Source organism: Ornithodoros turicata, chromosome 2, assembly GCF_037126465.1.
Source record: "Ornithodoros turicata isolate Travis chromosome 2, ASM3712646v1, whole genome shotgun sequence".
Lineage (NCBI taxonomy): Eukaryota > Metazoa > Arthropoda > Arachnida > Ixodida > Argasidae > Ornithodoros > Ornithodoros turicata.
The window spans coordinates 131492413-131505499 of NC_088202.1; the positions used below are offsets into that span (position 1 = coordinate 131492413).

Here is a 13087-nt window from a genome sequence, read left to right on the forward strand (position 1 = left end):
GTCAAAGTCGAAACGCAGGCTCTTGCATCAGCTAGGGTGGACACTAGATACTTCACACCAGGCTTTGTGCTCAACAGCTAGTGTGTTGGTGTTAACTTGATTGTTGATGTAACTAGTTGGTGCAACTAGTCAGCTATCTTGCCTGCTCCTGCTACGTTCAGCTTGTGTGTTGTTCTTCTGTCCAATTTCTTTTCTTTTGCACCCAAAAATCTGCTCTTGCACATTGTACAATGTCACAGTATGACAAATATCTGTGTATGAACAGCGTGCATTTTTGTGTTTGTTAACTGTAGCTAAGCTCGATATAGCTGACTTTTAAAGTGGTAGCCACGTTAGGAATCACGGACCAAACGAGCGTCCATTTTTATGGGCAGTACAGACGTCCTACCGTTGGAAGGCAGGTGATGCTTCATTGGATGAAAGGAATGTGGAAGCTAAGTTTGGAAACCGTCGCACATGGATGACCTACTTGAGACTTGGGACACGTCTTGTGGGTACCACAAAGAGCCCAGTGTCCCGAGGTGTTAAAAGGAGTGAACAAGAAAAATAAGGACACTATTCCCCATGATCGACGACAAGTGAAAGTGGTTTGAAGGGGGGGGGTGCTGCGGAATCGTTCTGCCAGGGGAGGAGTGTCAGCGATATTACTGTTTGTATGCAAGTCGAACTAAGTTCAGGATCAAGATAGAGCAGGGTACTGCATAAGTAGTGAATCGGTTCGTATATTTGTGAGAAGTGAAGCGAGTTTACATCGACGTCGAAAGAGGCCATCAAATACCCCAGTTGGAAGAGACCCTTTCAAAGTCGTCTCTAAGGATTCCCTGCTGCTGAGAGATAAGTGTTCCACAAGCTGATCTTTTTATTATGGTACGAGTTATTTGATTTTGCATAGCTTGTGAACCAGATTACTCTGTTTCAGACTCGCCTGTGTGGCACATGTTGGGTTGTTATCATTGTTTGCCCAGAAGCGTGTATCGCTTCAGTTTGTATGGGCATTGTGTGGATCGGAGAGTAAATCTGAATGTTCTTGTTTGTTACAGCAATCTTTGGTGCTCGGCAGCAGAATCTCAGTACCCGTGATATACAGGGTGTTTGCTCTAACGTGTCCAGAAATTTTATTTAAAGCGAGCGATAAAAGAGAAATGAGCGCTACTTTTCAGCTACTTGACTAAGAAACAGGTGGTACTGGTGAAGTAGTACCTGTTTCCTGCTCAAGTAGCACAAAAGTACCACTTGCTTCTCAATTATCGCTCGCTTTAAATACAACTTCAGGACACGTTAGAGCAAACGCCCTGTATGACTAGGGCCTAACTTTTTAGGGTTATACCCCCATTATGCCCGATATTTACTTCCCGATTCAAATCAGGAAAACGAAGGTTGAACCCAGTATTTCCCCAAAAACTGCTGGACCAGGGGAATCCGAAATCATCCCAACTAACACACAACTTCGGAAACTGTGTTGTAACTGCATAAATATGCTAATACAAACTGTCAAAACAGAGACCTTGCTGCCTCTTCGATGCATAGACTAAATATTGATGCTCTGTGTCTACAGGTGTGTCACGTGTATTATGCAGAGTAAACCAAAGATTTACGCCTGATCCGACCCGATTCAACTTGAATTAGGTTGAATAAGGTTCAGCTCAACCCGGTTACACCCGAATTATTGAAGCAAAACAATAACCCAATATTTATCCCCTGATTTTGCTGGAAAATAGAACCGGAAAAAGTCAGGCCCTATATATATAACATGGTTTTAGCTTACTTCATAGCTTCAAACAATAAAAACCCAAAATTTGAGTATAAAATACATGGAAATTCAATATTTGAATAAAAACCTGCCAAGATTTGAATTATCACTGAAGACTAAATCTGCAAGTACTCAGATTCAATTTGCATCAAATTATAAATACTTGTACATCACTACTCAAGCTGGTCAGAACTGGGAATGACAGGGTGTCTACTAAACTGCAACCTTCAAATTCCCTGACTTTTCCAGGTTTTCACCGACTATAGCAAGCCAATTCCCTGACCAAAACAAAAGGGAACTATGTGACGGCTGCTACATATTGATACAGATAATTCATAAAACAGATCATTTATTGAGCAATTAGTAAGACTGCCCTACTTTTCTGCCTCTGAGCTCGTCGTATTAGCGAATGCTACTCGCGGCAACGCTTGCTGCAGCGCGGCTGCTCAACCACTCATCAGCACTCGCCATTCACTGCACTTCGTGACGGCACTTGTCCGCGATTTTCCCTGACTTCAGCTGCCTTTTTGGCAAATTCCCTGACAATTCCCTGACTTTTCCAGTCGCATCAAAATTCCCTGACAATTCCCTGTTTTCCAGGTTTTCCAGGTTGGTAGACACACCCTGGAATGTGCGCTCACGAAATTCATGGTAGATGTGAGAGATGTTCGTCAACCTGAATGGCATTCACACTGTAAACGTCGTGCAACACGACGGGCAATGGCAGCAGGCACGCGTTCGCTCGGGGCTACACAACACCCCAGTGAAAATCACATGTTTCATCGAACAATTTCAAACAATTTTTTCATCAAACAATTTCAAACAATCACACGTTTCATACCCGACGCCACGGGGCTGTGCAGGAAAGGACTACGCGGAGGAGTTGGAATACTCGGCTGAGAGTACGTCGTGTACGTGGGATACCGCAAAAGCCAGTCTTCATAGCCGCCGTGAAGCACCATCGGGTCACTCCGCAGTACTTTGTCGATGGACCACTGCAATAGTTACAGGATACTACTACATACATGGGCCGTTCACTCTTACAGGTCTTCTTGTACATGGACTTCACAGCAGCATAGTACCTTGCAAATGGCATCCTTTAAGACCCGCACTGGAACTGTTGGGGATGCGGGCACTTCTTTGCTTCTCCAGTCCAGAAGAATTACAAAGTCCATCAGGTCACGTTTATCATACAGGGGCCTGCTTTCTTCTGGAATGCTTTCGAGTAAGTTGGAAGCAATGGTCCTGAACAGTGATAAGAATTCATAAGTTTCGAGCACTTCGCATTCAGGGTGTCTACTAAGCTGTAGCCTTCAAATTCCCTGACTTTTCCAGGTTTTCACTGACTATTTCAAGCGAATTCCCTGATCAAAACATAAGGGAACTTGATGCCTGCTGCTACGTTTTGTTACAGATCCTTCATAAAACAGATCATTTATTGAGAAATTAGTAAAACTGCCCTACTTTTCTGCCTCTGAGTTTGTCACATTGGAGAACTGCTACTCGCGGCAACGTTGCTGGGGTGGGGCCACTCAACCACTCATCAGCACTCTCGATTCACTGTGCATCGTGACGGCACTTGTCTGATTTTCCCTGACTTCAGCTGCCTTTTTGGCAAATTCCCTGACAATCCCCTGACTTTTCCAGTCACACCAAAGTTCCCTGATAATTCCCTGTTTTCCAGGTTTTCCAGGTTGGTGGAGACCCTGACATTATTTTTCACATTATTTCACATTAGTATCACAGTGAGGCCCATGTTTACACTAACCTACAGCGTGAATTCTGAACACTGATCGTGCGCAGATACGGACCTCTAACAGAACTTTTATGCGAAACACAAGGTACGTACCCGGGTACAAGGACTTCCTCCGGAATACTGATGCAGCGAGAATGACGCAGGTGTGATTCTAAGAAGTCATCACGCGGCCTCGCATCCATTATGAGCACCGATGAAGTGCGATCGAGGAGTAGGTCATACAGCTCGAAGCTTGTTATGACGGTTTTTATCCTCTTTTCTGGAGCTGCGTCAAGATGCAATACATCGTATATTAGCATGTACGCTTGCACGTCAAGTGTAAGGAAATTCACATGAAACTGGAAACAACCGGAAGTGAAGATTTTGTGAGTTGGAGCAACTAGAAACATCATCACTCACCTATGGAAGGTGTGGAGGGTTTACTGTTCACTGTCATTGATATTTGTTTATCTTTAGCATCTAAGCTTTCGTTCTGACTAGAAGAATTAGATGATATAGCCTTTGCTTGGCCACCACATACAGTCTCTGCTGTACCATTTGAATCCCTTGCAGCAGCCTCTGTGGCGTCTTTCATTAAGGCGTACCTTTGAAGAGTAATTGTTGGATATACTTAGAGGAGTACAAAACGTAAGTTAAGGACATTGCACAATGCTAACAATTTTACTCCTTGGCATTCTAATGTGGTCTCAACTGTACGACCGCAAATACACAATATGTGCTACGTAAAGCCACGCATTCTACAACAAAGTCTCATTGTTATGCCATATGTAAAGAATAGTTCCAGAGTTTTGGAAGCCTGCCCTGGGGGCCACAGCGACGATCTTTTGGCATAGGTTTTTAGAGATCTTTTGGCATAGTAAGGTCAACTTTCAACAACACAAATTTATTTTTCAGTGCGGTTGCATGACTGCCTTGTTACCCAAGGAACTGATGGAGCTGACTGCAGATATGAGAAAAAAACAAAAACAAAGGGAGCATACCTCCTCAGTAGACTTCTTTTCAACGATTCCAGTCGGTCAATGACATTGCTGCATTTTTCTAGTTCTATAGTTTTATCACATTTTTCCTAGAAAAAAAAGTAAGAAAAAGCACGCATCAAATCGGCCATTCTCACCGCAAGCGCTGTGCAAACAGTGGAACTCAACCTTTTGCATCACACCTTTTCCTTTTTGTAGTCCCTGTGCTTGCGGACACGCTGGACCAAGTCAAAGTACCTCATGTAATATATGTACGCCTTTTCCTCATCTCCGTTCAGCATTTCGAGGTCTGCATTGCGGCGAATCGTGCTTGCTGAATTGCATATCCTTTGGAAGAACAAGATGGGTAAAATAGGCAGAATGAAGTAGCAACAAAAATTATGCAAGCAGTCACAGGCCACTGCAGTACACAGATATTCAGGGGTTACGAAAATGTATGAGGGCATCATTTGCTACACACGCAGGCTTCAAAAGTTGTCACTTCCTGTCAGGCAAATGCAAAAAGAAAATTAATAGCAAGTTACCGCACTTGCACTCTTACGAAATGGTGACATAACTTGTTTCAGTTTTGTTATCCTCTCCAGCATGTCTTCTAACAAAAGTCTAGCAGAACGCCTTCCAGCAGAATTGGGATAGTACAGGAAGATTAGGGTCGATGGCTGTGTCAGCTGTGCAATCATGAGTTGGCGATTTCATATTGTTGTTTAAATGGACTTTTGAATTACGAGACCTCATTTAATTGCATTCCCAGTTCCAATACAGCAACAAATGAGATGCAAAGCTGGCGATTGTTTGTAACGAGGAGATGAATAGAGCTTACGTATTGATGCTTTTATATTCCACCAGCGCTACATTGACTTGCTTCTGCAGCTCTTCCATGGAAGATGCAAGATACAGCTTTGTTAGCTTTGTTGTGCTGGGCATTGTTACCTGTATGGGACCATAAACAAAAAGCAAGCTATTAAGACTCCAAATTCTGACAAACTGTATGACACAGTCCGGTCATTACAGAACGGTACCATCCACAAATGAGACCACATTAACGACAAACAGCCACATGTCCGGATTCTAATGAGGACGCTGGGGAGATTATGTCCTGCTTATCTGGACAACTGTGCTACGCTAATGTGCCCAGCTGGAGAAATGTTTTTAGCAAACTGAATCATGATCCAATGTGTGTGCACTTGGTGAACCATTGCTTGTGAGCATTTTGTGAGCCATCCAATTAGCAACATTTGCAAAAACAGTTCAACACGTGTTATACCAATCTGGTATGTAGCACCAATGTTGTGGAAACTGCGATTAATGTTGCCTAGCAAAAGAGGTCTATAAAGATGCGACCATCCTCTTAAGAGCAATTTTGAAGTGTAACCACTAACATTTGCGTGTGACACGAAAAAGGCTATCATCCATCCAGATGAATGTTGTGCAAGTTTACGAACCTGCAATAAGTATGCTTAGGAACGACACTCGATGTTGATCATGAATAATATACGTGACAACAGCAGTACTGTTTCACTTACCAGTTTTGCCCTTATATTTGTGCGCGTCAAACAGCCAATGATGATGATTCTAATAACGTGCTAAAATTCATATGACACTGGGCAACAGCTCGTGCGAGTGTCATCTGTGCGGTCGTCTTCCACGACGCAATGAACAGTCCCCTCCGTTCTCGTTATGGTGACAGATCTCAACAGCTCACCAAAAAGTCATAGAAATTCATCGTATTCAACCAACGGGGCAAGATGCACTACCTCATACGACTGCGTTTTCAGCAGCAGTAGTTCTGCACTGCAAATTCTGCATTCTGCAAATTGACAGCAGAGACGGGAAATACAGACGACAGAGTTGCATCGTATATATCGGTCTAGGATACAGGACACCAAACGTTGGAAATTTGCAAATACACCGAGAGCATACCTGAATGTGTAACACACTATCATTGGATTACACAACACAATCCATCGTCCTTAACATTTCATGGTTAATGCCATGAATCCCATTGTTCAACTGTCTTGTGCAAAGACGCCTGGTTCGGAAAACCCGTGAATTGGTTTTCCCGATTGGCCTCGCCTTCAAGCTCACATACGTAAACATAAACCACATAAACTACACCACATAGCGAGCCATGTTGACGTGGATGACGTCAGTTTATTTGGTCATCTGACCAATATATGATATTTCTTCAAAGATATTGTTGCTATGTTCTACATATGGTCTACATATGTGACTACTTGTTCTAGAAACTTAGACGTGTTCTACTGAGCCTTTTACTTTATTTGCTTCAAGTTATGACTCTGAGTAGGAATCGTGGTGGGTGGCTGCCGAACCAAGTACCGAACAGCCGAACAACACGGACAAGCCAAAGAAATCCAAAATCCAAACGCCAATAAAAGAGCCAATGCAAGTCGTAAAATGGCGGAGCTAAAGCTTATGCGCTATCTTCAAGAAGAGGAAAGGTTGATTCTGTCAATGTTGAGCAAGTTTAATGACCAGTTAAGTAAGCTGAAGGTTGAAGAGCTCAACATAAAAAGCGCGATCAGGGAAAAGCAATTTCAGGAAACCACAGGAGCGACAAGTCAGGTATGCGTTGTATTGGTTCATCACGAAACTTTGTGAGTGTGTGACTGCATCAAGGAATACGCCTGACAGCTTACTTATGGGTTTATGTCATGTGATATGTAGGAGGCAGCATCAAGCTCCACAGCACCAGCACTTGACCCGTCGTCAGTTAACATGGAAAACATCGACCTTAGCGTTCGTGAGGAGCTTAATCGTATGTACATTTCAACACGAATATCGCGTGTCAAGAATGAAAGTTGAATGAGGGAGTGATTGGATGTGGTTTGCCCTTTCAAATAACGCATCCTTAGAAGTCGTTGTGGAGCCGGTAATCGAGAAGATGAGGGTTCGAGTCCTACACCTGTCTAACCTTTTCAGTGATGTCTTTCATTGTTCTAAGGCACTTGAGGCTTATATGTTGTCCTTTCTTCTGTGTTCCAGCCTCAGTACCAAGTTGTCGAACCGCAAAAAAAATACGGGTTCGGTTCGGGTTCGCGTTGCTTGGATTTCGTTCCGGTTCAGTTCCGGTTCGGCTGCGCCAAAAAGCGAACCGGTTCACGAACAGGTTCAGTGCTTCCGTTTTATATCTCACATAAAGCCGCTTTTTATCAGAAAATGCGTGGCTAATAGATTATTACTGCTGTTGTCTGCATTAACGTTTTTAGTAGCCAGGTGCTCCCTTTAGAGAGATAAAGGAGCAGTGGATGAGCGCTTGCAAATAGCGTCCACGCTGATGAAGCGGTGTAGTCCTGCTACTGTCTGTTCCCCAAATCGCCTTTTCCAGACACAGTGGACAGCATTTTACATAGACTACAGTAATGAGCCGGCAGGCTGCTTTCGCAGTGTGAATCGATATGACACCGTACTGACGCATGCCGAAAATAAGTCTGCCAGCTTTGCTTTGTTCGAGGTCACAGCAGTGTACCAGTTAATCCACAACACAAAGGCAATATGTCACGACAGAATTGCACTATCGGTAAGCAGGACTGCATTTATTTTTCAAACCACCACCAATCATACAGGCACAGTTCTGCTCCTCCACTTCTCATGTTTCGGACTTGTTTAATTTTTACTGTTCACGTGTAAAGGGCGTGTTGGGCGCTTGCTTAATCACATATTCTTCCTATTCGCCGCGAGATCGACCTATAGGGGGCGACACTGTCACCATTCTAGTGTGGATAACACGTGGACCGATATTCGGAGTTGATGGTCCTTTTCCGTAATTCTTGTGTATTCACTTGTGCCGCGATGGTACGATACTGTTCGGTTCCCCAGTGCTCCATCTACTGCACTGAACGCGGAATAAACATGTAAAAGCAGACGACGCGTCCACACTGTTGTACAATCGACAACAGAGAGAGGGCGCAGACAAGCTGGTTCATGATGACAAGGATGCAACCCGAGACAGGGAAAAAAACAACAGACAACAAATTTCTCAGAGAAATTTGTTGTCTGTTGTTTATTTCCCTGCCTGTTTTGCCTGTTTCCCTGTCTGTTTTGCATCCTTGTCACACTGTTGTAGTTCATCGTTTCTCCACAGCGCGCCGACACCGTTCGATCTCGGAGCGAATAGAGCTACACAACTGGCCTACTCAATTCCTGCTTGATTCAGTGAACGATGGCAGGCTACTCACCTTTCAGAAAATACAGCAGTTGCTATAAGAGGATGGCCGCGACGTTTGCTTGGAAACTCAGCGTTTGACAAGCGTCCGCGTGGCGCTTCCTCTCTGAAGAGCAGACGCCGCAGCGCGTGCGTGGGGCACTAGCCGCGGCGCTCACAAACGTTTCAACGTGTTAGAAAAGACGCTGAAAGCATACTTACGTCCTCGTTTGAGTGATAGGTGAAAATTTGCGAAATCCATGATAGGGAGACCAATGTGTCCTCGTTCGGGGATTGAGAGGCACTTGAACTCTTATGCTGACTTCTTTTATGTCCGAAGCGTTTCGTTGCGAACCGGTTACCGTTATTTTTTCCGATTCTGCTCCGGTTCGGGTTCACCAGTGTCTTGAAAATTTCGGTTCGTGTTCACCAGTGTCTTGAAAATTTCGGTTCGTGTTCGGTTCGACACCCTACTCAGAACATCAATTTCCTTCGTGTTCGACGTATATCCGCTGTCAAAGAGAGTTCCAACGACGAGTACACGACAGTAACATGTTCTTACTTTGCTTGCAGTTCTTGCAAGGGCATCGTTTCTTGACTTCGAAGAGGAGGAGGAAGATGATGATGGCGAAGGCGACATGTAGCGGTAATTGTGTTGCGAATATTGTAAATAAATGTCCATGTACAGCGTTCCATGTCGTTGCTGTAGACACTGCCGATTTGGGCATCGAGTGAAGCCAAATATTGTGTGATTGAGCTCAGGGCAGGGACGTTCCTTTCTCAGAGGGGAGGAGCACGTCGAGAACTGCGTTAAAGTTGTCGCACTATATGACGTTACGCCGTGGCTACTTTTAGTACCCTGTTGCCCGCCTTTTTTGCTCATACTGAAGACTGCGCAGACAAACCTTACGTGTAACGTCACAGTACCATTACCATACGGAAGAGCAAGATCGAAGACACGAATTTCTGCTACTACCACTTCGTGATGCACTGCAAGCACGTTTTAATAGCGAATTCGGGTGGTCATTTCGTAGCAAAACGGCCGAGCGCTCGGAAATTGCTAGGTCGGCGACCGAGCTGGATCACGTGACCGTTGCCACCCGAACATGATTGCTAGGAATCTAGCGGTTTTAGGTACTTGGATCACGCTAGGGGCGTCGCGGTAGCAAATCTTGGAGTTTTGTCGTCTGCTAAACCACGTGATTTCAACATGCGGGCAAATGAGGGCTCCCGCCACCGTTGCAGTGCGGATGTGACGACACCGGATACAGTTGAGCAATCTGCTGCTCGATCGTTTTGAGACCGGGCAAAAAAAGTGCTAGCTAGCAAATTAAGAGCGGTCGGAAAGCGCCACGCGAACATGCGAGATTTGCTTCATTTTGACCAAGCGAACATGACTGCTCGAGATCTGGCAAAAAAAGTTGCTCCGAAATGACCACCCGAATTCCCCATAAGTGTTGGGTACAGGTTGGGACAAAGTTTACGGAACACGCGAGCAGCGTATTTTTTCTTCGGTACGACACCCTAGCGGATGGCGGAAGCGGGTGAGTGCACTGTCTAGGAGGGGTGGAAAGGAGCGCCGTTAGCGACACACAGCTGGAGTTCCTGGTTTCGGTGTCGCTTGGGTGCGCCTGGGAAGTGCATGCTACCGCTGTGTGTCGCTAACAGTGTATCTAATCCTTCCACCACTCCGAAACAGTGAACTCACCCGCTTCTGCCAGCCGCTAGGGTGTCGCACTGAAGAAAAAGTACGCTGCGCGCATGTTCCGTAAACTTTTGTCCCGACCTGCACTAAACTCGATTAATCTGCGGGATTGTTCACCAAGACGACCCACTAAGTAGTTCTGCGAGAGCAACAACTGAATTAGAATTGTTTTGGAACGCCAAAGCTCTGTATGGCTGCACGTAAAATACAATTTCAGTGATTCCACTCCTGCGCCATTTTGCGCCATCCTGATAAAAATCTCGAATTTGGAGCCAAAATGCTCCAAACGGAGCATGCCGTCTTCTCCTACCTTACCACGGGTGACTGCCAGCAGTGGCTGAAACGCTGACTGGGGAGAGAGTGAGATATCCCCCATTTCTACGTGTGTTGGCCTTTCCTTTTTCCTTGGGTTTTAGCCTACTCCTACTGTAGTTTGCGCAACGGCTGCGCAACTATGTTATTCCTGCCTGTTAGCGCCGCTTACATTGTTTTGCTCTCCTGGAATGCACCTAAGTGTCAAAACGGACTTGTAAGTTGAAACTCTTCGAGTTGTGTGCGCGCAATGAAAAACGGTACCTCCCTTGTTTCTAATATATTCCGTACATGCCATGCGCACTTATTTGGTTGGCGAATGTAGTGGAAGGCACAGAGAGTGTTATACACAGCGACATATTAAAAGCGGCGCTTTTAGTGTATATCATTCCTTCCTGCCAGGGCCGGCGTCTACCTTTTGGTCATGGGGGGGGGGGGGCACACTCCGAGATTTGACCCCCCCCCCCCTCCGCGCGTGTACCACACAACTGCTTTGGCCGTGCGTTCCATGGGTGATCCCTAGAGCTGGGATTTTCGGGACATGTCCCGATTTTGAAAAGTGTCAGCTACGAGAAAACATACAAAGCGGTTTGCATCTGGTTTTCAACATTTGGTTTGGAACAACGGTTTTCCCGAATTGTCCAGAATATGTGCTGAGCGTCCCGGAAGATTAGAGACTGTCCCGGGCGTCCAGACTCTCTAAAATGTCCCGTTATTTAGCGGACACGCCTGTAGGCAATTTGGTTTTTGTATGGATACGGATATTGTATGGAGTTCCTGAATCACCTCAACAAGTGAGGGAATAATCGAAACAAGATTCAACCTCGCGGATTCAAGAGCATTTGGGTTCACTATTTCACAAAAGAAAGAAACAAGAAGCAAGGGAGTCGGGGACAGTCAGGTAGCGGAGAAAAGGCATAGCCTGAGGACATAGACGCTCGAAATGTTCCTGATCATATGCTTTGACGTGCGAGCATAGATTGTCGGTTTCGGTGGTGTAAATCAAGTTAAAATAATCCAAAGCTAATAAAAGGAGTTGGGACACATTCCGATATGGGTATGTTGTCCCGGAAAGTGTCCCGATTTTAGTTTCTTTTTCTTGTGTGTGTGTGTCCTGCTAATCCCAGCTCTAGTGAACCCTAAACACATGACGCCCCGATACGAAACACGGCACAACGAAATGAATGAAAAGGTTACCATACGGCATCCATGGAACCTTTGATATATTCTATCCTATTGAAAGGATCGGCTTGTACACAATGCGTTAATATATGCATTGCAAATACCACACGCTGGTTTAGAACAGCGTGCATTTTATGATCCACTGTCATCGGTTCATGGCACGCCAAACACCGTAAACTCCCAGCCATCCAGTCCAGAGTCGTATATTAAAAGCGAGTCTGGCCATTAATGGGTCATGCCCATACCTGAAGCTCCACCCACTTTTTCAGCTTTACGACCAATGAAGTTCTGAAATATGGGGCGCTATCAATCAGCCTATCCTCACTATTTGCCCTCCTATCCAACATGGGCAGCGCCATTTTGGGTGGCAAGTGGATTGGATGGGATTGAAATGGATACCTCTCGCAATCTGCAAAAGTAGTGGATTGTTGGTGCAAATTTGATAAGCGCCACCTAGGGAGCGTAAAAGGCACGTCGAGAATTGTAGTCTGCTTCCGTCGTTGTACTGCTGCCGGCAGAACCACCTGCTGGGACACATTCTGTTGTCGGTATCATTTTTAAACAAATCTACATGAATAGTTGGAATATAAGAGTCAAGAATGTTTATACTATCCATGAAATTCTGCTGTTAAATATAAGACCGTAAAGCACAGCTCCGTTTCTATTATGATTTCGTTGTGATCGCCGTGTTCACTAGACCTAACACCGGCGACAAAACGTATTATTTTCAGTTATATATCGATGGATGAGCATAAGTTCAAACTGATTTCCGAGAAATTTATATTAGGATGTACATTTGCAGCGTAAAATCAGGTTAGTCTGTGAAAAGTTTTTGTCACGAAATCGTTTGTTTTCGTCGCCATTTTGGGTGGCAGTATGGTGTCATGGCGACCCCCTTGGTAAAAAGTAAATCAATTAGAGGAGCGAAACTGTGATTGACAGGTCGAGCCTCTTTTTGTGACTTCTCCCAATGGCCAGACTCCCTTTAATATAGGGGTCTGATCCAGCCGTCACTTATACGCCACCCGGCACGTCTGCGGTGGGGGGGGGGGGGGGGAGAGAAACGTCATCATGACGTTGGTAGACAGACTGAAACGGTAGCAAATCGGAAGGGAGGGCTAGGTCCCACGAATGGGCACTTGTTCGCTGCCTCCTATAGACTTATCCCTGTTTACGAACAAATGACGTCAGATGGTACAACAGCGCCGACAACTTGGTAGAGTGGAACTACTATAGCAAAACA

The 13087-nt window shown here is 45.2% G+C and overlaps 2 protein-coding genes across 2 annotated transcripts in view; one reads left to right on the forward strand and one right to left on the reverse strand.

The window, feature by feature from the left end:
• LOC135386147 (ubiquitin carboxyl-terminal hydrolase 8-like) overlaps positions 1-6624 on the reverse strand; it is a 32233-nt gene extending 25609 nt beyond the window's left edge. Inside the window, exons 1-8 of the mRNA XM_064615912.1 lie at positions 6404-6624; positions 5304-5413; positions 4666-4810; positions 4487-4572; positions 3906-4090; positions 3600-3771; positions 2833-2995; positions 2592-2745 (exon numbers count right to left, since the gene is read on the reverse strand). Coding sequence (XP_064471982.1) covers positions 2592-2745; positions 2833-2995; positions 3600-3771; positions 3906-4090; positions 4487-4572; positions 4666-4810; positions 5304-5407 — 1009 coding nt within the window. The 5' untranslated portion in view covers positions 5408-5413; positions 6404-6624. The remainder of the gene's footprint in view (positions 1-2591; positions 2746-2832; positions 2996-3599; positions 3772-3905; positions 4091-4486; positions 4573-4665; positions 4811-5303; positions 5414-6403) is intronic.
• Positions 6625-6886: 262 nt separating this feature from the next.
• Positions 6887-9340, forward strand: LOC135384047 (snRNA-activating protein complex subunit 5-like). The gene is made up of 3 exons (XM_064613298.1): positions 6887-7066; positions 7169-7259; positions 9219-9340. The coding sequence occupies exons 1-3, from the start codon at positions 6899-6901 to the stop codon at positions 9287-9289; spliced, it is 330 nt and encodes a 109-aa protein (XP_064469368.1). The 5' UTR covers positions 6887-6898; the 3' UTR covers positions 9290-9340.
• The last annotated feature ends 3747 nt before the right edge of the window (positions 9341-13087 follow it).